The 25225-nt window shown below is 47.5% G+C and overlaps 1 protein-coding gene across 1 annotated transcript in view; it reads left to right on the top strand.

Moving 5' to 3' along the window:
- Positions 1 to 25225, top strand: part of LOC137380971 (VPS10 domain-containing receptor SorCS1-like) — a 1096116-nt gene that overhangs the window by 957087 nt on the left and 113804 nt on the right. Inside the window, exons 14-15 of the mRNA XM_068053386.1 lie at positions 7129 to 7236; positions 18735 to 18852. Coding sequence (XP_067909487.1) covers positions 7129 to 7236; positions 18735 to 18852 — 226 coding nt within the window. The remainder of the gene's footprint in view (positions 1 to 7128; positions 7237 to 18734; positions 18853 to 25225) is intronic.

Raw genomic sequence — 25225 nt, 5'->3', positions numbered from 1 at the left:
AGAACTGACTGAGGGAGGGGGAGGAGAGTCCAGCAATAACTAAGGGAGGGGGGAGGAGAGTCCAGCACTGACTGAGGGAGGGGGAGGAGAGTCAATAACTGACTGAGGGAGGGGGAGGAGAGTCAATAACTGACTGAGGGAGGGGGGAGGAGTGTCCAGCATTGACTGAGGGAGGGGGGGAGGAGTGTCCAGCATTGACTGAGGGAGGGTGGAGGAGAGTCCAGCAATAACTAAAGGAGGTGGGAGGAGAGACCAGCACTGACTGAGGGAGGGGGGAGGAGTGTCCAGCATTGACTGAGGGAGGGGGGAGGAGTGTCCAGCAATAACTAAGGGAGGGGGAGGAGGAGTCCAGCATTGACTGAGGGAGGGGTGAGGTGTCCAGCATTGACTGAGGGAGGGGGGGAGGAGAGTCCAGCATTGACTGAGGGAGGGGGGGGAGGAGAGTCCAGCATTGACTGAGGGAGGGGGTAGGAGTGTCCAGCATTGACTGAGGGAGGGTGGAGGAGTGTCCAGCATTGACTGAGGGAGGGGGGAGGAGTGTCTCGCATTGACTGAGGGAATGGGAGGAGAGTCCAGCACTGACTGAGGGAGGGGGAAGAGAGTCAATAACTGACTGAAGGAGGGGGGAGGAGTGTCCAGCATTGACTAAGGGAGGGGGAGGAGTGTCCAGCATTGACTGAGGGAGGGGGGAGGAGTGTCTCGCATTGACTGAGGGAATGGGAGGAGAGTCCAGCAATAACTAAAGGAGGTGGGAGGGGAGTCCAGCACTGACTGAGGGAGGGGGGAGGAGTGTCCAGCATTGTCTGAGGGAGGGGGGAGGAGACTCTAGCAATAACTAAGGGAGGGGGAGGAGGAGTCCAGCACTGACTGAGGGAGGGGCGAGGAGAGTCCAGCAATAACTAAGGGAGGGGTAGGAGAGTCAAGAACTGACTGAGGGAGGGGGGAGGAGTGTCCAGCATTGACTGAGGGAGGGGGGAGGAGACTCTAGCAATAACGAAGGGAGGGGGAGGAGGAGTCCAGCATTGACTGAGGGAGGGGTGAGGTGTCCAGCATTGACTGAGGGAGGGGGGGAGGAGAGTCCAGCATTGACTGAGGGAGGGGGGGAGGAGAGTCCAGCATTGACTGAGGGAGGGGGTAGGAGTGTCCAGCATTGACTGAGGGAGGGTGGAGGAGTGTCCAGCATTGACTGAGGGAGGGGGGAGGAGTGTCTCGCATTGACTGAGGGAATGGGAGGAGAGTCCAGCACTGACTGAGGGAATGGGAGGAGAGTCAATAACTGACTGAGGGAGGGGGGAGGAGTGTCCAGCATTGACTGAGGGAGGGGGGAGGAGAGTCCAGCATTGACTAAGGGAGGGGGAGGAGTGTCCAGCATTGACTGAGGGAGGGGGGAGGAGTGTCTCGCATTGACTGAGGGAATGGGAGGAGAGTCCAGCACTGACTGAGGGAGGGGGAGGAGAGTCAATAACTGACTGAGGGAGGGGGGAGGAGTGTCCAGCATTGACTGAGGGAGGGGGGAGGAGAGTCCAGCAATAACTAAAGGAGTGGGAGGAGAGTCCAGCACTGACTGAGGGAGGGGGGAGGAGTGTCCAGCATTGACTGAGGGAGGGGGGAGGAGACTCTAGCAATAACTAAGGGAGGGGGAGGAGGAGTCCAGCATTGACTGAGGGAGGGGTGAGGTGTCCAGCATTGACTGAGGGAGGGGGGGAGGAGAGTCCAGCATTGACTGAGGGAGGGGGGGAGGAGAGTCCAGCATTGACTGAGGGAGGGGGTAGGAGTCTCCAGCATTGACTGAGGGAGGGTGGAGGAGAGTCCAGCATTGACTAAGGGAGGGGGAGGAGTGTCCAGCATTGACTAAGGGAGGGGGAGGAGTGTCCAGCATTGACTGAGGGAGGGGGGAGGAAATTCCAGCATTGACTGAGGGAGGGGGGAGGAGTGTCCAGCATTGACTGAGGGAGGGTGGAGGAGTGTCCAGCATTGACTGAGGGAGGGTGGAGGAGAGTCCAGCATTGACTGAGGGAGGGGGGAGGAGAGTCCAGCATTGACTGAGGGAGGGGGGAGGAGAGTCCAGCATTGACTGAGGGAGGGGGTAGGAGTGTCCAGCATTGACTGAGGGAGGGTGGAGGAGAGTCCAGCATTGACTAAGGGAGGGGGAGGAGTGTCCAGCATTGACTAAGGGAGGGGGAGGAGTGTCCGGCATTGACTAAGGGAGGGGGGAGGAGAGTCCAGCATTGACTGAGGGAGGGAGGAGGAAACTCTAGCAATAAATAAGGGTGGGGGAGGAGGAGTACAGCATTGACTGAGGGAGGGAGGAGGAAACTCTCGCAATAACTTAGGGTGGGGGAGGAGGAGTCCAGCATTGACTGAGGGAGGGAGGAGGAAACTCTAGCAATAACTAAGGGTGGGGGAAGTGGAGTCCAGCATTGACTGAGGGAGGGGAGGAGGAGTGTCCAGCATTGACTGAGGGAGGGGGGAGGAGATTCCTGCCTTGATTGAGAGAGGCGGGAGGAGAGTCCAGCCTTGACTGAGGGAGGGAGGAGGAGAGTCCAGCAATAACTAAGGGAGGGGGGAGGAGAGTCCAGCATTGACTGAGGGAGGGGGGGAGGAGTGTCCAGCCTTAACTGTGAGAGGCGGGAGGAGAATCCACCCTTGATTGAGGGAGGGGGGAGGAGAGTCCAGCCTTGACTGAGGGAGGGGGGAGGAGTCCAGCCTTGACTGAGGGAGGGGGGAGGAGGAGTGTCCAGCATTGACTGAGGGAGGGGGGAGGAGAATCCACCCTTGATTGAGGGAGGGGGGAGGAGAGTCCAGCCTTGACTGAGGGAGGGGGGAGGAGTCCAGCACTGACTGAGGGAGGGGGAGGAGGAGTGTCCGGCATTGACTGAGGGAGGGGGGAGGAGAATCCACCCTTGACTGAGGGAGGGGTGAGGAGAGTCCAGCCTTGACTGAGGGAGGGGGGAGGAGAATCCACCCTTGACTGAGGGAGGGGGGAGGAGTCCAGCACTGACTGAGGGAGGGGCAGGAGACTCTGGCAATAACTAAGAGAGGGGGGAGGAGAGTCCAGCATTGACTGAGTGAAGGGGGAGGAGAGTCCAGCAATAACTAAGGGAGGGGGGAGGAGAGTCCAGCATTGACTGAGGGAGGGGGTAGGAGTGTCCAGCATTGACTAAGGGAGGGGGAGGAGTGTCCAGCATTGACTGAGGGAGGGTGGAGGAGAGTCCAGCATTGACTAAGGGAGGGGGAGGAGTGTCCAGCATTGACTAAGGGAGGGGGAGGAGTGTCTGGCATTGACTAAGGGAGGGGGGAGGAGAGTCCAGCATTGACTGAGTGAGGGGGGGGGGAGGAGAGTCCAGCATTGACTGAGGGAGGGGGGAGGAGAGTCCAGCATTGACTGAGGGAGGGGGGAGGAGAGTCCAGCATTGACTGAGGGAGGGTGGAGGAGTGTCCAGCATTGACTGAGGGAGGGGGCAGGAGAGTCCAGCATTGACTGAGGGAGGGGGGAGGAGAGTCTAGCATTGACTGAGAGGGAGGAGTGTCCAGCATTGACTGAGGGAGGGAAGAGGAAACTAGCAATAACTAAGGGTGGGGGAGGAGGAGTCCAGCATTGACTGAGGGAGGGGAGGAGGAGTGTCCAGCATTGACTGAGGGAGGGAGGAGGAAACTCTAGCAATAACTAAGGGTGGGGGAGGAGGAGTCCAGCATTGACTGAGGGAGGGAGGAGGAAACTCTAGCAATAACTAAGGGTGGGGGAGGAGGAGTCCAGCATTGACTGAGGGAGGGGAGGAGGAGTGTCCAGCATTGACTGAGGGAGGGAGGAGGAAACTCTAGCAATAACTAAGGGTGGGGGAGGAGGAGTCCAGCATTGACTGAGGGAGGGAGGAGGAAACTCTAGCAATAACTAAGGGTGGGGGAGGAGGAGTCCAGCATTGACTGAGGGAGGGGAGGAGGAGTGTCCAGCATTGACTGAGGGAGGGGGGAGGAGATTCCTGCCTTGATTGAGAGAGGCGGGAGGAGAGTCCAGCCTTGACTGAGGGAGGGAGGAGGAGAGTCCAGCAATAACTAAGGGGGGGGGGGGAGGAGATTCCTGCCTTGATTGAGAGAGTGGGGAGAAGAGTCCAGCATTGACTGAGGGAGGGGGGAGGAGACTCTAGCAATAACTGAGGGTGGGGGAGGAGATTCCTTCCTTGATTGAGAGAGGGGGGAGAAGAGTCCAGCATTGACTGCGGGAAGGGGGAGGAGAGTCCAGCCTTAACTGTGAGAGGAGGGAGGAGAATCCACCCTTGATTGAGGGAGGGGGGAGGAGAGTCCAGCCTTGACTGAGGGAGGGGGGAGGAGTCCAGCACTGACTGAGGGAAGGGGAGGAGGAGTGTCCAGCATTGACTGAGGGAGGGGGGAGGAGAATCCACCCTTGACTGAGGGAGGGGGGAGGAGAATCCACCCTTGACTGAGGGAGGGGGGAGGAGAGTCCAGCCTAGACTGAGGGAGGGGGGAGGAGAGTCCAGCCTGGACTGAGAGAGGGGGGGAGGAGAGTCCAGCCTGGACTGAGAGAGTGGAGAGGAGAGTCCAGCCTAGACTGAGGGAGGGGGGAGGAGAGTCATGCCTAGACTGAGGGAGGGGGGAGGAGTGTCCAGCCTGGACTGAGAGAGTGGGGAGGAGAGTCCAGCCTAGACTGAGAGAGGGGGGAGGAGAGTCCAGCCTAGACTGAGGGAGGGGGGAGGAGAGTCCAGCCTAGACTGAGAGAGGGGGGAGGAGTGTCCAGCCTGGACTGAGGGAGGGGGGAGGAGAGTCCAGCCTGGACTGAGGGAGGTGGGAGGAGACTCCAGCATTGTGACCGAGCGAGAGGGGGAGTCCCCCTCATTGACGTACATTAGATCCTTGGCCCTGAGTATATTCATTATAAATTCCTCATCCTTGCTTCAGTTGCTTCATGGCTTCAACCCACACTGTCTATCTGTGCGATCCTCTGCATCTCAACATTCCCCTCCCTCCAAACCTGACTCCGAGTCTTTTATGTATCCCTTTACCCCCTCTCACTGCTGCCTCCTTTCCTCCTCCATCCCCTAGGAAGTGCATTCTTCTGCCATCTTGGTGTTTTTCTCTGGAACTCCATCATATCCACGGCGTCCCCCCACCTGTCCCTCGCCTCCTTTAAAAATCTCCTTAAAATTCATCTCCTTCATTCAGGCTTCAGCTCACCCTCCTAATTACTCCCCACATGGCTTGATGTCTGTTTTGCTTACACTTTTCTGTGCAGTGTCTTGGAATGTTTTGCCATGCACATTCTCCAGAATGTTACCAGGGCCCCAAGGGTTACATTGAGGAGAGAATACATAAACTAGACTTGTATTCTCTGGAATATAGAAGGTTAAGGGGGTGATTCGATTCAGGTTTTCAGGATTTTGAAAGGAATTTGTAGGGTAGATAGAGAGAAACTTCTTTCCTTTTGGGGCTGGGTGGAATGGTGGACACAGCCTTAAAATCAGAGCCAGGCCATTCAAAAGCAGGATCAGGCCACGCAAGGACAGACTTAGGAAACCAAGGGGTATTGAAGGCGTGGAGCCAAGGCGGGCGGATGGAGTTAAGATACAGGTCAGCCATGATCTTATTAAATGGCAGAACAGGCTTGAGGGATTGAATGTCTCCCCCTGTTCCTATGTTAACGGAACTATATAAATGAAAGATACGGGGCTGAATTTTACGGGCCCCTTAGGGCAGGAACGGAGGCAGGGGCCCCATAAAATTGCGCTGGAAGGTGGGAACTGGAATGCCCGTCACCTTCCCAATGCCTTCCAATTTAGTCCAATTGAAGCCCTTAAGTGACCAAGCGGGTCCCCTCCTTTTGGGGGAATCTAGGGCTCCCAGAAGGCTCCCCGTCAGCGATTACCACTTCCCCCTCCTCCTCAGGAAGACATCCCCCACACTCACCAAACAACTCCCCCCCCCCCCCCACCCCCCCCCCTCCCTCAACCCCATCACCGGAGCCTACCTGAATGGCCTCAGTGACCCCCGACCAAACTTACCTCTCCCAGCGTCTCCGAAATCCTTGGGACTGCAGGGTCTCCTGCAATACCAGCAATGGCCACTATCAGTACTGCAGAGCTGCTGGCCTTCCGATTGGCTGGCAACCCTTGGAGGCGGGAGCTCGGCCCTTAAAGGGACGACGCCCCTGGCACCGGGCAGTCAATTGCCTGCCCACCATTAAATAGCACCGGAGTCCGATGGCGGACCAAGGCCGGGTCTCCCCCTCACCTTCCAACCCACTGCCGGGAACCCGTCATCAGAAGAACATTCAGCCCACTGTTTCATGCTTTCTTCCTCCAATATGAGAGGAAGAATATTTGCTATTCCTGTGACCAACTGCATCGTTAGGGGCTTCGAGCAGGTCCATTGAGTTGTCATCTTTTTTGGGGAGAACTGATCAGCTTTTGCTAGTTTTCTAGGTTAGCAGTTGTGATTCTAGATCAAATAGGCCAAAGGGCCTTTTTCATCAGAGCCTGTCTGTGATCTTGTGAAGTGCTGGGTGTGAGATTTATACCAAATGAAAAAGATCACTGGACAGATTTAGATGAAGACTCTTTAACCAAGTTATCTCATCCTTCCAGGGCACCATTGCTATCTGCCCATTCCAGCTTCAAACAGTTTTTACACACTCACCCTAGCAACCCATTTCAGCTTTTCCAACCGTGAAAAGAACAAGACTGATCTCGCTCCTATTTGAAAAATGTGAAGTTGTGTTTATTTTTTAAGAGTCAGATCCATCGAAACAGCTAAACTTTAAACTCAAAAACTAAAAATCGGAGCTATTTAACAGGACTAAAACCTGCACTGCCCACTTTCTTCAGTGTGCTGTTTTGATTGGCCAGCTGCAGTTTCCATGCTAATGACTGGACGCCCTCTCCTGACTGATCCTCGTCTTCAATGTTACAGTCAATCAAAGAACGATTGATAACACATCCACTTCTTCTTCTTCTTTCTTTCTTTTGGGCCTCCTTAGCTCGAGAGACAATGGATACGCGCCTGGAGGTGGTCAAACATGTAGCAAAGGCAAATTAATTATTACACGTTTACTCAATGCTTTTCACTTTTTTTTTTGCCTGTCTAACACTGCTGCTATTATTTGTTTGTTTTAACCAGGTTGAGCTTTGACGAGGGTAGATCCTGGAGTAAATATAGTTTCACCTCAGTTCCTCTCTTTGTAGATGGAGTACTGGGTGAGCCTGGGGAGGAGACTCTGGTAATGACGTGAGTAGAGAACATTTTATTTCACTGTTGCAGCCTAATGCAAAAATAAATGCGAATTAGTATAGCAGTTGGGTTGTGATTAAGAAAAAGGATTTGCCTTTATAGAGTGCCTTTCTTGACGCTAGGACATCTCAAAGCACCTCACTGCCAATGTAGTACTTTGGAAGTGTGGTGACTGTTGTAATTTCGGGAAACATGACTGCCAATTTGTGCACACAGCAAAGTTCCATCCAACAGCAATGAGATAAAATAACCAGCTAAGCTGCTTTTGGTGGTGTTGGTCGAAGGATAAACTTTTGGCCAGGGTAGCAAGTGAGCATCCCTGCTCTTCATCGAAGAGTGCCATGGGTTATTTATTATCCACCTGAGGGGCCAGATGGGGCGTTGGTTTAACGTCGCATCCAAAAAGTGGCACCTCCCGACAGTGCAGCATTCCTTCAGCACTGCATTGAAGCTTCAGATGGATAATGTGCTCAAGCCTCTAGAGTGGAGTTTGAACGTGCTGACCCAGAGCTGAGAGTGCTATCACTAAGCCAAGGCTGGTACCAGACATACACAAGAGCCAAGGTGCTTAGAGGAAGCATTGACAATCTGTTTAGAGGAGTGAATGATGTGGTGGGACATAAAATTGTTCTGGTTTTATGACCAGGTTACAATCTCTATTGAAGTAGAATGCTGTTACATACAGCTATCATAGTCCCTGTGATGGACTCTGTCCAACTGTGGTATTTAAGGAGAGAAGTTTATGGGCAGCATTCGTTCCCAGAGCACCCTGCTCTGTGTGGCTGTTTTCTATTGGTCTATTGACACCCATCAGTAATTCACACTGGAATATAATTTGCTGCAGGACATGAGAATACAGGAGGTGAGTGAACTGCCCAGGAAGGTGAGTGAATTACCCAGGGAGGTGTGCGCGGCTGCCCCAGGAGGTGTGTGCACTGACCCTCCACTTCTGGCACATGGATTTGAATCCAGGGCAGATCCAGGCTACCAAAAAAATCTTCTACCAATTAAGAGCATCCTAACTGTTGACCAAACTGACCCTAGTTCCAAGCAGACAATGGTTCACCAGTCAGGAATGCTTGTGATTCAGCATTATTTAGCAATAAGCATTTTTTATTTATTTAGAGATACAGAACTGAAACAGGCCCTTCGGCCCACCGAGTCTGTGCCGACCAACAACCACCCATTTATACTAACCCTACACTAATCCCATATTCCCTACCACCTATCTACACTAGGGGCAATTTACAATGGCCAATTTACCTATCACATACAAGTCTTCGGCGGTGGGAGGAAACCAGAGCACCCGGTGAAAATCCACGCGGTCACAGGGAGAACTTGCAAACTCCGCACAGGCAGTAACCAGAATTGAACCCGGGTCTCTGGAGCTGTGATGCTAACCACTGCGCCACTGTGCCGCCCCAGTTATAGATTGGTGAATCTCAGGAGTCGAAATATCACCTGATGCAGCAGGGGCTGCTTTTCTGAACCGGAGCTTGAGGCACATTGTTGGGCCAGACCAAAGGGAACGAGGCCATTCTGTGCCCGGACTTGCTGCTAACACTGTTCCTGTATATGTATAAAGCAACAGTCTTTGAGCGCTGGAATGCTCTGGAGAAGATAGAAAAGGCTATTATGGAATGAATTTCTTCATTTGGTAATAAAGCCTCTGATTTCCCTTTGCTGATAGAAAGCTGCAAAGAGCTAGTGAGGTAAAGCAATTTCAACCTGGAGTTATTCTATGCAGGGAAACAAATGAAAAGGTTGAAGGAAGCAAAGTTGGAAGTATAACTAAAGCAAATACAGTAAGCTACTTTGAGCTTGAAAGCTGTGATCTCTGTTGCCTCTCATCTGTACAAAGTACTGAAAATAATGCTTGGAACCAAGTTCTTAAACACTCAACTGCACACAAACTCAGCAGAATTAGGAAAAAAAGTCAGTTTGCAGTAAGAGGAGTTACAGAAGCTAGCAGCTGTATAGTGTACACACGCACAGCAGTCCAGAATTTTTAAAAGTTAAGGCAAGGGACTTAAAAGAAAAGAAAGACTTGCATTTATATAGCACCTTTCACAAGTAACATTCATGCTACACAAGTGCCAGGCAACAGCCATCTCCAACAAGAGAGAATTTGATCATCTCCCCTTGACATTTAGCGGCATTACCATTGCTGAATCCTCTACCATCAACACCCTGGGAGTCACCATTGATCAGAAACTGAACTGGACCAGCTATATAAATACCACGGTTAAAAGAGGTCAGAGGCTGGGAAATCTGCAGAGAGTAACTGACCTCCTGATTCCCCAAAGCCTGTCCACTATCAACAAGGCACAAGTCAGGAGTGTGATGGAATACTCTCCACTTGTCTGGATGAGTGCAGCTCAAGAAGCTCGACACTTTCCAAAACAAAGTAGCCAGCTTGATTGTCACCCGATTCACACCTTAAACATTCACTCCCTCCACCACCAACTGTGGCAGCAGTGTGTACCATCAACAAGATGCACTGCAACAACTCACCAAGCCTCTTTCGACAGCACCTTCCAAACCCGCAACCTCTACCACCTTGAAGGACAAAGGTTGCAGGTGCATGGGAACACCACCACCTGCAAGTTCCCCTCCAAGTCATACACCATGCTATATCGCATGGAACTATATCGCTCGTCCTTCACTGTCACTGAGTCAAAAACCTGGAACTTCAATGGAAATTAGGGGGAAAACTCTCCGCTGGTTGGAGTCATGCCTAACACAAAGGAAGATGGATGTGGTTGTTGAAGGTCAAGCATCTGAGCTCCAGGAGATCACTGCAGGAGTTCCTCAGGGTAGTGTCCTAGGCCCAGCCATCTTCAGCTACTTCATCAATGACCTTCCTTCAATCATAAGGTCAGAAGTGGGGATGTTCACTGATGATTGCACAATGTTCAGCATCATTCACAACTCCTCAGGTACTGAAGCAGTCCGTGTAGAAATGCAGCAACACCTGGACAATATCCAGGCTTGGGCTGATAAGTGGCAAGTAACATGCGTGCCGCACAAGTGCCAGGCAATGACCATCTCCAACAAGAGAGAATCTAACCTTCTCCCCTTGACATTCAAAGGATTTACCATCGCTGAATCCCCCACTATCAACATCCTGGGGGCTACCATTGACCAGAAACTGAACTGGAGTAGCCATATAAATACCATGGCTGCAAGAGCCAGTCAGATGCTATGAATCCTGCAGCGAGTAACTCACCTCCTGACTCCCCAAAGCCTGTCCACCATCTACAAAGGCACATGTCAGGAGTGTGATGGAATACTCTCCACTTGCCTGGATGGGTGCAGCTCCGACAACTCTCAAGAAGCTCGACACCATCCAGGACAAAGCAGCCCACTTGATTGGCACCCCATCCACAAACACTCACTCCCTCCACCACCGACACACAGTGGCAGCAGTGTGTACCATCTACAACATGCACTGCAACAACGCACCAAGGCTCCTTAGACAGCATCTTCCAAACCCGCGATCTCTATCACCTATAAGGACAAGAGCAGCAGATGCATGGGATCACCATCACCTGAGAGTTCTCCTCCAAGCCTCACACCATCCTGACTTGGAACTATATCGCTGCTCCTTCACTGTTGCTGGGTCAAAATCCTGGAACTCCCTTCCTAACAGCACTGTGGGTGTACCTACCCCACATGGACTACAGTGGTTCAAGGCAGCTCACCACTCTGTCAAAGACAGTGATGGGCAACAAATGCTGGCCTTGCCAGCGATGCTAACATCCCATGAATGAAAAAAAAAACTCCCAAAGTGCTTTTGATGTGTTCGATTCATGTCTGGAAGTACTGGAAAGAAAAAATGGAACTGGCAGTGAGTGATAAAGTTGAGAAAGTGAAAGTTGAAATGTTTTTGTCTGCATAATAGGCACTTGGGAAGCTAAATAGTACAAGGCAGTTTGTTACAATTGCAGGAGAAAGCCTCCTCACACGGATGGAATCCAAGCATTTGATGAGCGCTGGGACCCAAAGAGAAGCGAGATTGTTGAATGGCCACATTTTTTTTATTCACCTGCGGTTTGGACCGTGTCACAGCAGCAAGAAAAATGTCCCATTTAATACCAGCTGTGCAGGAATTTCAGAAAGTAGAACATTACCTTGCAATGTTCAGGCGAACTGCATGTGTGTCACCTTCCACTGACACAGTGAGCACCAGCTGGGATATGCTGTGCCAAATTTTAGACTGAACTGAACATGTAGCAGCTACCTGTGATTTCAAGGAATTGCTCAGGGCGGGTCCTGACTTAGTACAATGCTGTAAAGTGGTCAATAGGGAGTCGGCACCCTCTTCTACATCTCTGTTTATATTTCCCTTAGAGTAATATAAATCAGGAGAGATGTAAAAGTGATCAGTCGACTCACTATTACCCATTTTACAATGTTGCAAGAATCAAAGATCCCCTTCAGTCGCACCACCACCCACCGTGCGTTTTCAATCAGAGCTTTGCTGGGATATGGGGGTAACATCTCCGCAGGGATTCTCTTACTCTCTTGCCGTAACTTCAGCAGAAACTCAGTGGAAACCCCAGAGAAAGTATGTGAGCTGTTTGAGATTTATTTCCGGGTAACAGCTCCTATACCATTGCAGTAGTGTAAGCACAAACAAGGAAAATAAAAATGTCCCACTCAAACTACGCAAAAACACTAGACAACATAATCAAGAGCCTTTTGTGCTGTAGACTAGATTTTATTTTTCCTTCCATTTCCTTCCATTGTTTCGTAGATAAGGCAAGTGTTGGCTTATTGGAGTTCTATTGAAAGGCTTGAAAGGTAACCTTTAAAATACACACTGAAAATAGCATGATTTACCACTTTTCAATATTTGTGTTTGGTGGAGTGAGAAATGACAGTGAGAGACAGACAAAGCCTTATCTTTCCCACATCAGGTAGCCATACTGATAGATGAGACACAGGCTGACTATGAACAACTCCTGTCTCTCCTGAAGGAGCACCAAGGTAATTAATGAATACCAGTTAATCAACTCAGACCAATTTAAGATGAAGCCATGTTGAATCAGTTTTGTTAAATCAAATGGTATTTAATTATTTATTGATGTTTCAACATCACTACAGTAACACAACATTTCATTCTGTTTATTTCAACCGCTAATCAGCCTATTAATCTACAGGTACTCTCACAATCATTGGCCCCAAATACTGTCTACTGTTTACGGAGGTGCCTCTTTTCAAGTTAAAATACCGATATCACAGAGGAAGATGCAGACCATGCATGAAATAAATCTTGTCCCCTACATTTTCCAATCGGTATTATTTCAATGGTGGCATAATCCATTTAAATTAAACAGGTTCCTGACATTAAATGACGGTGATCGGTAAAACCAGTCATACATGTTTTAAATTTAAAGCAATTTTTAATTACTCCTCTTCTGTGTAGGATATACCAAAACATAAGAACATAAAAATAGGATGAGAATACCTCATTTGGGCCATAAAGCTCATCCCTCTTGCATTTCAATCCAATCCAAATTGATACCCAATTCATTCAGCCTGGCATCCATTAAGCTAGATCATCATCCCAAGCCAGGCATCCAACTAACCAAGACTAGCATTCAACTACCCAAGCTCCGTGCCCAACTAACCCAGACAATCATCGAATATGTCAGTCTGGCATCCAACCAACCCAGTCTGGCATCTAACTAACCAAGCCCAGTCTCCTCTACATTGGGGAGACCAAACGCAGACTGGGTGACCGCTTTGCGGAATACCTCCGCTCAGTCTGCAAGCAGGACCCTGAGCTTCCGGTTGCTTGCCATTTCAACACTCCCCCCTGCTCTCATGCTCACATCTCTGTCCTGCGATTGCTGCAGTGTTCCAGTGAACATCAACACAAGCTCGAGGAACAGCATCTCATTTACTGATTAGGCACACTGCAGCCTGCCGGACTGAACATTGAGTTCAATAATTTAAGAGCATGACGGGCCCCCCATTTTACTTTTATGTTTAGTTTGTTTTTATGTTTCCTTTTGTAAACATTTTTTTTTGTGTTTATTTTATTTTATCTTCGTTTGTTCAGTTTGCTTACCCACTTTTTTTCATGTTTGTACTTGCGGCTGTTCAATTTTCAGTCCGTTAACACCCTATCTGTACTAATGCTTTGTCTTTCAACACACCATTAACATATTGTTTGCCTTTGCTCCACGACCTTCTGGTCAGCTATTCTGTGACCTTGTCCTAGCTGCACCTTCTCCTTTGTTATCGCTTGCCCCACCCCCGCTTTACTTGCTTAAAACCTTTTACATTTCTAATATTTGCCAGTTCTGAAGAAAGGTCACTGACCTGAAATGTTAACTCTGCTTCTCTCTCCACAGATGCTGCCAGACTTGCTGAGTATTTCCAGCATTTCTTGCTTTTAATCCAACTAACCTAGCCTGGCATCCAACTGCATCTTGAATAACCCTGACATCTTTGAAGCTACCATCTTACCTAATTAGTTCATTCCAATCATCAATCACCCTTTGAATAAAGGTGCCTTTTATAAGATCTGTTTTCAATTTAGTTTTCACTAGTTTCAATTTATCTTCTTTGGTTCCATAGAAATTATTTATGACTTTCACACCTCCCACACTGAGTGTTAGAGTGGGATTCTTGGACCTGACTCTGCCTTAACAGGAACACACAAATACACCATCTCTCCCAGAGATCCTTTATTTAACCACTAACACGTGGATTAAATAAGAAAGACAGCTGAAGTCTTCAAGTTCCCAGTGGCCCAACCAACAATCAGTTGAAGTCTGTTGAATCTTTAGACATCTTCCCTCCGTTAGACCAAGTCAAGTTTATCCTAGCTGACTGCAGTGAAAAGACTAGATATTCTTTGCATCCACACTTTCCTCTTTATTCTGAAATGCCCATCTCATTGATTGGTTCCTTCAGGCACATTGCTTTTCACGTTTGTTTAAAGGCTTCGTGGGGTTACTTCAACATGTGTGTCACTTGTTCCAGTTTAATGGAGTTTTATCTCAAAACTGTACCACTCCGCTTTGCTGATTCTATAGCAATCCAAGATTTGTCCTTGGTCATCAGCCGCCTTTGCCAAATCAATGTCTGTTAAATGTTCCTCTGTCTTCCTGTTTCTCAGCTTGCAGTTTAATGTGATCTAGCCATCATTAAAGTTCTCTCTAGTATTAAAGTTCTTATTGTTAGGCATGTTTAAAACAGATTATCCCTTCAGTTCTACTCGTCTAATTGATTTTAAACTGCTACTATTGGCTCACCTCACCAATGCCATTTAATTCTTACATACTACAATGAGGACACATTTTGACTTTAACTCTAAAGTTAATCTTTTTGATGATTCATTCCCTTTACACTCAGCAACACCTTTGTCACCCTTCTCAGTACTCTCTCCAATGCATATGTGCCCCATCGAAAGTATTACGACTACAACTGTGCACAAATTCAAACTAAGTTCTGACCAGTGCATTATAAAGCCAGAGTATAATCTCTGTAGATTTAAACTGTACACTATTCTGGTTATATATTCCAAATTTCTGCTTGCTATTTAATTGCTTCTCTGTGTTGCCTTGACATTGAAACGTATTACTCCCAAGCCCTTTTCAGAGTCTCCCTATACTAATTCAGTTGCCTTTTTTGTGTGCCATTGTGGCTCATTATTTCCTCCAAAGGCAATTGAACAATGTCAGTTTGAAACACAGGAGACCATTTGTCCCTTTGCCAACTGTTTGCTAGTGCAAGTCAGAATAATTTCACTGCCTCATTCTCAAGCTCTTCGTGATAACTCAGAATTGATTATCTCCTCTACGCTATCTGCCAAACCAAAGGAAATAGTACTTTGCATTTGTCACTGCACATTTGCACTTGCCACTTCTCTGCCCAATTGCTTAACAAATCTAAATCTAGTTACAAAGCAATCACTATGACTTCTGCCCCGACTGCACTGAGCTGTAATTTTTTTTTCAGATAATCCACAGTGATATTACAGTTCTTTAAATGTTACCTTTGTGAGAAGTTTCTGGAAGCTGCCACCTGTCACTCATTTCATGGCTCTAACTTTAGACCGCAAACAAAAAAAGACTTGTGTTTATATAGTGCCTTTCATAACTACTGGATGTCCCAAAGCACTTTACAGCTAATAAAATACTTTTTGAAGTGTGGCCATAGTTGTAATGTGATGCTGCAGCCAATTTGCACACAGCAAGCTCCTACAATAAGCAACATAATAATGACCAGATAATCTGTTTTTGTGATGTTGCCTGAGGGATCAATATTGGCCAAGACACTGGAGATAACTTCTCTGTTGTACTTCGAAATAGTGCCATTGGATCTTTTACATCTACCTGGTGAATAGTGTGATGGGGGTAGATGGGGCCTCGGCTTAATGTCTCATCCAAAAGATGGCACCTCCAACACTGCAGCACTCCCTCGCTACTCAGTGTCAACCTTAATTTTTTTGTACTGATGTCCTTTCTGACTCAGGCGAGAATGCTACCCACTGAGCCACAGCAGAATGCACAACTGCCCAACTGTTTAAAATGCTTTCTCCCTCAATTCTTCTCCTGAAGGCACTAACCCTGCCAAGGTATGATTGCATGACACTAGGTGCCCTCCAGTATCTTGGCTGAGTGACCTTCCTTCATGTGTGGGCTTTCACTGTGAGTGTCATTCAACTACGGAAGAATTCAGGGTATAACGGAACCCGAGATCCACAGATGCACTCGCAGCTGAAGTTGTTTGTTAGTCATGCTGAACAAGAGCTTTGGCTGATATTCGTATTCTTAATTATAGCATCCCTGTCATTGCTCTGACTGAGAACAGCTAACTTACCCCAGACCATGGATTGAGCCAGCGACCCTCCTGATCTAATGGCTCAGTCTGCTCTACTCAGGAAAGCCAGTGATGAAGAATGATACTAAAGCCAATATTTACTTAATCTTACATTTATTTACAGAGAAACATTGCAAGTACATACCTCCTAACTCAACCACACCACAGTTTCAGTAAGTGTCTTTGTACATGTGCTTAAGTGAAACCCAATTAATGCCTCCACCTGCATATAATTAAACACAATTGAAATTTTCGACAGCACCTCCCAAACCCGCGGCCTGTACCACCTAAAAGGACAAGGGCAGCAAATACATGGGAACACCACCAACTGCAAGTTCCCCTCCAAGTCACACACCATCCTGACTTGGAACTATATCACCGTTCCTTCACTGTCACTGGGTCAAAAATCCTGGAACTCCCTTCCTAACAGCGCTGTGGATGTACCAACACCACAAGGACTGCAGTGGTTCAAGGCAGCTCACCACCGTCTTCTCAAGGGCAAATAGGGATGGGCAATAAATGCTGGCCTAGCCAGCAAAGTCCGCATCCCATGAACGAATAAAAAAAATACAAGTAACACAGTATACCCTGGACATTGTGTTTGCTAACTGGGTCATCTGTAGAATGTTTCCATAGGGTGGTCTATTTGACCCTAAGCTGAGCTTCCAGCCCATATCCTCTCCCTCACCCAGACTGCCCTACATCCTCCTCTGTAATATCACCTGACACTGCCCCTGCCTCAATTCATCTGCTGCTGGAACCCTTATCCATGCTTTTATTACCTCCCAGCTCATCTATTCTAATGCTTTCCTGACCAGCCTCCCATCTTCCACCTCCTATAAACCGGAGCTCATTCAATGTTGCCTCAAGTTCCATTCAGCTATCATCCTGTGTTTGCTGATCGACATTGGCACCTGATCCACCAACATCTCGAATTTTTAAATTCACGTGTTCAAATCCCTCCATGGCCTCACCTCTTCCAATCTCTATAACCTCCTCCAGCCCTACAATCCTCTTGGATCTTTGTGCTTCTCAGAGTCTGGCATCTTGCACATCCCGAATTGCCTTCATTCCACCATTAGACATTGTGCCTTCAGCTGCGTAGGCCCTGAGCTCTGGAATTCCTGCCCTAAACCTCTTCGCCTCTCTACCTTTGTCTCTCTCTCCTCCTCCTTGTCGACACTCCTTAAAATCTAACACTTTGAACAAGTTTTTGTTCACCTGTGGTAATGCCCCCTTATGTAGCTCAGTGTCAAACTTTCTTTAATAACTCTCCTGTGCAGTGCCTTGGGATATTTTACTACATTAAAAGTACTATATAAATACAAATTGTAGTTGTATAGTCTACCAAATAGACAAACTGAGATCTGTCATTTCCTGTTGAATATTTGAATGGTGCAACTCTGTTTCTATCAATGAAAATGCCCAGATAGGTATGACTTACTGCAAATTTTATCTGTGTAAAATATTACTGAGGCATTGTAAGCTTACAACAGTTATCACGGTCATAAATGTGTTTTTGTTTTCTTTACTGTGTAGCTAAATTCCTTGGTTCCTTGTGCTGAGGTTATCGTACTTGCAAGCCCAATGTTCTGGTTCTCCTCAGTGCCCTGAACTGAGAGGGGCCTTTAAAGTTTTGTTTAAATTCCAGAGGTTTATTCTTGCTGAGCATAAAGGGAAAGAATAAACATTTTGCTGCTTCCATTGGGCCGGTGATGGTGGTAATATTACTTGTCCTGTGGTGTGTTACAAGTCACAGGACTGCAACTGAACTGGAACATATATAACTAAAAGGTTACTGCATGAGGTAGACTTGAAGATGTCTTACTATATAGGGCTCCACCCACAACTGCCTGGTCATGTGTGAATTGACATCACTTCCTCTGATGACCTGCACTTTCAATCCTTAAGGTCATCCCACAACAGTGGTGGCCTCACTCCACCCTCCTCAATGGAAGGAAACACATCAACATGGATTCCACTGCCTTTGCTGTGAGACCATAATCTGAGGTGCCTCTTCTAGTTTATTTATTTATTTAGAGATACAGCACTGAAACAGGCCCTTCGGCCCACCGAGTCTGTGCCGACCAACAACCACCCATTTATACTAATCCTACATTAATCCCATATTCTCTACCACATCCCCATCATTCTCCTACCAACTACCTACACTAGGAGCAATTTTTAATGGCCAATTTAGCTATCAACCTGCAAGTCTTTGGAGGTGGGAGAAACCCACGCAGACACAGGGAGAACTTGCAAACTCCGCACAGGCAGTACCCAGAACTGAACCCGGGTCGCTGGAGCTGTCAGGCTGCGGTGCTAACCACTGCGCCACTGTGCCGCCCTTGTGGATAAAAAAGATCCTGATACTATTGGAGGAGGAGCTTGGAGCTCCTTGTGGGGCTCTGGCAAACATTTATCCCTCAGCAAATACCACAGAAAAACAATTTTTTTTTTATCCACCTTGTTCTTTTTGTGGGATCTTGCTGAGCATAAAATGGGTGGACACTTGGCATACATAGGAGTCACTGCACTTGAAAAAGTGCTTGCACGTAAAGCACTGTGAGAGGTTACAAGGTAATCAGGTGCAATAGAAACCCAAATACTATTGCCATAGATTCTTACTGAACTCAGTTCTGTGTCTTTTTCAGTGTGTTTGGTCATGTCAGCCACCGCTCTGATTGGCAGCTTATTAAAGTAGACTACAGGTCCGTCTTCAGCAGAAGATGCAATGAGAATGACTTTCATGCATGGGAGTTCCATAATCAGGTGAGGAATTATGTTGGCTTCCCTCCCTCCCCCTCCCACTTTCCTCCCCCACCCCATCTCCCATTAATGACGCTGGTGGTGCTATTTTTCATTACCTAACATCGGTGATATTTATGTTTGTCTTTAATGTTGATGTCTCTAAGTTAATGAGTATCGAATAGAGCTTTCTCCTTAGGACATGTGCAGTTAGTTGGGTTGTGGCCTCAGAGCAGTACGTAAAGAGCACGTTGTAAAAATACGGTGTTCCATCCTTTGTATTGCTTCAGAAACCTTGAAAAACAGAGAAATCATTCAGTTTACTGTCCTTACTTCTCTCACCATGCAACAGTCACAGAATCTAACAACCCCTCTTCCCCTCCCCCCACCCCACTGCACCCTCCATCGTGGTCTAGTTTTATTCATTTGTTCCAGTTAGTTTAATGGGTCTCAACTGAATGGGTACATTAAGCTACATATAACACCTTTTTGCCTAGAGCACTGACATAATTAATTTCCAATTGACAGTACATATCCTGGCCCTAATTGGCATTCCTCTTGGATAGTGGCATATGGTTCACAGTGTATATATGTTGGCACATATGTAATGGCAACACTCACAGGCTTACAAACTGACACTCAGGGCAGATCCCAGTCTGGGCACAGTTGGAGAAAATAATAGTGGTTTTATTGAGACAAGGCACAGAAGACAGCTAGTCAGCACAGCAGCTCGAATCAAAATTGACAATACACAGAAGCAGGCCTGTGGCAGCATGCTTCAATCTACATTGAGCTGAACCTGTATCAAATAAATATTTCTGTTTCATGCATGGTAACAGCTTAACTCACTGACAGGCACACCGCTTGTTAAAATAGCTACACATCACTGAGCCCGTCCTCAGAACATATCTTCTGCTCTGAAACTGCATCTCAAGCACCAAAAGATTTCATTCTGTTGCTATCTGGTAAGAGCAATAATGGATTTTGGAATTAGAAGAGAGATTTCTCAACTCTAGTCAACTGTACTAGGTAGACAGGCCCTCAGGTTGGTACTCACTACAATTGTACAGGACAGTGGTGAAGCCATACCTGGAGTACTGTGTGCAGATTTGGTCTCCTTAGCTAAGGAAGACCATAGTCTCAGAATAAGCCATTTAAGACTGAGATGAGGAGAAATTTCTTCAATCAAAAGGTTATGAATCTTTGGAATTCTATACTCCAGACTACTGTAGATGCTCAGTCACTGAGTATGTTCAAGACAGAGGTCGATAGCTTTGTGGATACTAAGGGAATTAAGGGATATGGGGATAGTGCGGAAAGATTGAGTTGAGGGAGAAGATCAGCCATGTTCTTGTTGAATGGCTGAGTAGGCTCCGAAGGGCCAAATGGCCTACTCCAGCTCCTATTTCTTATCTTCTTATGTACTCAAAGGACACTTGTGCTTCACCACTGATTTGTCTCCCTGTTCTGGAAAAGCATACTTGGGGCTGAATTTTATTGAGCACCTGACATGGAAGGTGGGGCCAAAAGATCGTACCAGCAGTGGCCCGCCATGGAGCCTGACACCAGGCGTGCCGGGTCTGATCCTCCCAGTGGCAGCGAGGCGACGTGGTGCCCCACCCCCCGCCGCTCGGTGATGGGACCCAACTTTAACTATTTAAATGAAGGAAATGCATACATTTGAATAATATTTGCAGCTATCTTACCAGCTGCCCAGGATCTTCCATGCGGTGGGAGGCACTCACGCACCTTCAGTTTCCCTCCCATGGAAAGCTGGCACCACCAAGGTGGGGATGGGGGGAATGCAGGATTTTTAGTGTAGTTGTGGGGGATGGGCGGGGACGAGATCAGATCTGCATTAATTGTGTGGTGGGGGGAAGGGGTGGCCTCTGCACTTTGTACAGTTTGAGGGGGGTGGGGGGGGGAGAGGTCAAATCATCAATGTAAGTGTATTGGCGGGGGAGAGGGCAACTAATTCATCTCAGTGTTTTAGGGGGAGAGGAAAGGGTGACATTTCATTTGTGGTGTACTGGGAAGGGTATGGGTTTAAATATTCAAATTTAGCTGCAGGTCTGGCAGGCCTTTGAAATGGCGCCGGCACCTGCACAGTGGCAGCTGACGCCATTGCCAGCACTGCAGAGCCTGCCCCCACCATGTGATTTGAGGGGGCGCAACGGCCCGACTGGCGCCTTATCATGAGCCCCCCGCGCGCTAGATCACGGCGAGATGGCAGTCGCGGGCCGTCATTTTTTTTTCACCCACCACCACTCCCGGCGTCGGGAACATTAAATCCAGCCACACACTTCGATTACGTTTGTTATTTGGTTCCAGTCTCTGTGCTTGCAGTGAGCTCTGATGTAAAAGCAGATCTGATTGTTGTGTCCACAATTTCATTCCAGTCAAATCTACCTAAGCAATATTTTAAAAACGGAGGGTGTGCTTCAGGCACTGAAATGGTGCAGCGGCCTTAGCAAGACAACAGAAAGGTCATTATTCGCCCAGCAGATCAGGAGGGCTTCTTCACTGCTGTCGCCTGTGTGGAGGTTCAGTTGCGGACACCTGAGAGTGCTATCAACTACTTAAGATCAGTGTGTTATCAGTCGACAGCACAGTGCCTACATTCTGTGAGAGTAACTCCAGTGAAAATGTTTCCGTATCCATAGCCTTTCCTCCTTAGAGCAAGGGAGGACAAAGGTTTTGAAGCAGGCAATTTACAAATCTCAGTCATGGTGCCAGCAACAGCAGATCTCCATTTGGCTAATAAAGCTGTTCAGACACTGGCACTCATTTTGTTTGGGTTCTGTAGACAGACACCCATCTGCTTGATTCTGGTATTTACATGACTAAAGCTCGTCATCTTATCATAGCAGCTGAATCTAAACCCAGATCTTCGATTCTGCTTTGGAGACAGATTGAACAGACTGGGCACAGAATCTCATCTCCTGAAATCCAAACCAGACATGTGGCTTTATCCTTAGTTGCCTGCCAGACTTCCCTTTTATCTGTACACCCTTCTAATGAGCTACTTACCACCTTATTCTCTGGCATTTCTTCATCTACAATTGGGCCATTAGAAGGATGAACAGACGCCCCAGGAAAGTTATTCATTCTGCTTTCCTAGAGATCTTTTTTCAAACAAAAATGTTTATTTAATTAAGTTCCAAAAAGGGCCCACTTTCACACACAGTTCAAACACTCAACAAACTCAGCAGGTTCTGAACCCCTCAGCCAGGGTTGGTTCTGAACACGGGTAACAGGGTGAAAGGATTGTGCGCTAAGCCACAATTCCAACCAGTGACTGAATACAGAAGCCTGGAAATGCATCAGCGGCAACAAATGTTGTTCTCTACTCCTTGTAGCTGATATTTTCAGTAACTCTTCTCCCCCCACTCTGCTTCCCAGCACAACACTACCCAACCCTAGCATAGACTGAGTGACCACTAACAAAGATCAGAATAACAGGTCTCCTTGGGAGTGGGGTGAATGAAGCAATAACTCTGGAATTATTAGAGTCAGGTGAATGGTGTGATGGGGGCAGTGCAAACTTCTACAGATGAACTAGCCAGGCCAAGTGGCCTCCCTCAACTATACTGATCCTTGTAGCTGATTGGTTCGGAACCAATCAGAATGATCCGGTGTGGTATTGACTAACTCCCTGAATGTAACAGTCAGAAAACAGTGAGGATCCTCTTACGTGAAATTGTTGGTTTTATTTCATGTGTTATTCATTTTATTGATTATTTTTTTCCCTAACAAGATCCATACCAGAAGGGTTAAGTCTTGTTTCTTCACTTCAGAATGTGTTAGGCCTGCTGTGTATTTCTTATATTTTCTGTTGTCTTTATGTTTTTCTCTTTATTCCTCATTCCTATGACTCCCCTCTCCCCCTCCCCCACCCACCTGTCTCTGACCGAGTGGCCAGCAGGGAGCTTGATTCTTCACACCTCTGAGCAGGTGTCCTTTGATCTGCTATTAGCAGGTGGGGGAACAGCCTCCAGAGGCTCTTCCTCTGGGTTTGCCTTCCTCCCTGGTCTCTTTGATGTGCCTTTCTGTAACAGCTTGGCTGAAATCACTGGCTAATCGCATCAAGAATTGCAAGCGAGTTGAACCCAGGTCTTTTCAGCCTATAACTAAGCTCCAGCATTTTGGGTTATTGTGCTGCCTATCCATCATGCAGATACATGACAGTATTTCACCACAGGTAGATTGCTTAAAACACACCTGTTCTTGCCTTTACCTTGAAAAGAGACCCTAGTGGACTTAGTGTAAGATTTTTAATCAGTGGTTCCCTGAATCTAAACCTCTTACTGTCAACAAGTTTGCACATAAGTAAACCCTTGGATTAGCTTCACTCTACTCTGACTCTAGATTTGAGCAAAAAATTCATAGAGTTACTTAACTCGATGAGTAACGGAGGTTATATAGTCAGCTCTGTGATAAATATGGCCCAAGAGTTCATCTCTTTTGGTGTCAATCACTTCTGAAAGTCACATGAAGGTCCTGGAGCATGTCAAAGTTAGTGAGGCATCGACACCGAGACCAAGTCCGAATTTCACTCCCTGAGCTTTTCAACCTTCCTTTTAACAAAGGATCCTACATAGGACCTGATAGGGTATGATGTATTTCTATTCCATTGAGGAGCTATTTCTGAGATTAGTCCTCACTGTTACCCACTTGTCAGCAGTACATAATGTTCTGTTCCAATAAAGAAACTACATAGTTTGAATTAGTTCTGATTTCCCAACCATTTCTTTTGTCATTTCATAGAACATAGAACAGTACAGCACAGTCCAGGCCCTTCGGCCCTCGATGTTGTGCCGACCCTTTAACCTACTCTAAGATCAAACTACCGACATACCCTTCATTCTACTATCATCCATGTACCTATCCAAGAGTCGCTTAAATATCCCTAAAGTATCTGCTTCTACTACCACCGCTGGCAGTGCATTCCACACACCCACCACTCTCTGTGTAAAGAACCTACCTCTGACATCTCCCCTAAACCTTCCTCCAATCACCTTAAAGTTATGCCCCCTGGTGATAGCCCTTTCCGCCCTGGGAAAAAGTCTCTGGCTATCCACTCTATCTCATCATCTTGTACACCTCTATCAAGTCACCTCTCATCCTTCTTCGCTCCAATGAGAAAAGCCCTAGCTCCCTCAATCTTTCTTCATAAGACATGCCCTCCAGTCCAGGCAGCATCCTGGTAAATCTCCTCTGCACCCTCTCTAAAGCTTCCACATCCTTCCTATAATGAGGCGACCAGAACTGAACACAATATTCCAAGTGTGGTCTAACCAGGGCTTTATAAAGCTGCAGCATAACCTCGCGGCTCTTAAACTCAATCCCCCGTTAATGAAAGCCAACACCCCATACACCTTCTTAACAACCCTATCAACTTGGGTGGCAACTTTGAGGGATCTATGGACGTGGACCCCAAGATCCCTCTGTTCCTCCACACTACCAAGAATCCTGTCTTTAAGCCGGTATTCTGCATTCAAATTCAACCTTCCAAAATGAATCACTTCACACTTTTCCAGGTTGAACTCCATCTGCCACTTCTCAGCCCAGCTCTGCATCCTGTCAATGTCCCGTTGCAACCTACAACAGCCTTCCACACTACCACAACTCCAGCAACCTTTGTGTCATTGGCAAACTTACTAACCCAGCCTTCCACTTCCTCATCCAAGTCATTTATAAAAATCACAAAGAGCAGAGGTCCCAGAACAGATCCCTGCGGAACACCACTGGTCACCGAGTTCCAGGCTGAATACTTTCCATCTACTACCACCCTCTGTCTTCTATGGGCCAGCCAATTCTGTATCCAGACAGCCAAATTTCCCTGTATCCCATGCCTCCTTACTTTCTGAATGAGCCTACCATGGGGAACCTTATCAAACGCCTTGCTAAAATCCATATACACCACATCCACTGCTCTTCCTTCATCAATGTGTTTTGTCACATCCTCAAAGAATTCAATAAGGCTTGTGAGGCATGATCTGCCCCTCACAAAGCCATGCTGACTGTCTCTAATCAAACCATGCTTTTCCAAATAATCATAAATCCTGTCTCTCAGAATCCTCTCCAATAATTTGCCCACCACCAACGTAAGACTGACTGGTCTGTAATTCCCAGGGTTAGCCCTATTCCCTTTCTTGAACAAGGGAATAACATTTTCCACCCTCCAATCATCCAATACTACTCCAGTGGACAGTGAGGACGCAAAGATCATCGCCAAAGGCACGGCAATCTCTTCCCTCGCTTCCCGTAATAATCTTGGATATATCCCGTCTGTACCCGGGAACTTATCTGTCCTCATGTCTTTCAAAATTTCCAGCACATCCTCCTTCTTAACATCAACCTGTTCGAGCATATCAGCCTGTTTCACGCTGTCCTC

This window comes from Heterodontus francisci, chromosome 20 (assembly GCF_036365525.1).
Source record: "Heterodontus francisci isolate sHetFra1 chromosome 20, sHetFra1.hap1, whole genome shotgun sequence".
NCBI classification, from domain to species: domain Eukaryota; kingdom Metazoa; phylum Chordata; class Chondrichthyes; order Heterodontiformes; family Heterodontidae; genus Heterodontus; species Heterodontus francisci.
Note: the sequence above shows the minus strand (reverse complement) of the source record. Positions and strands in the feature narration are given on the sequence as shown.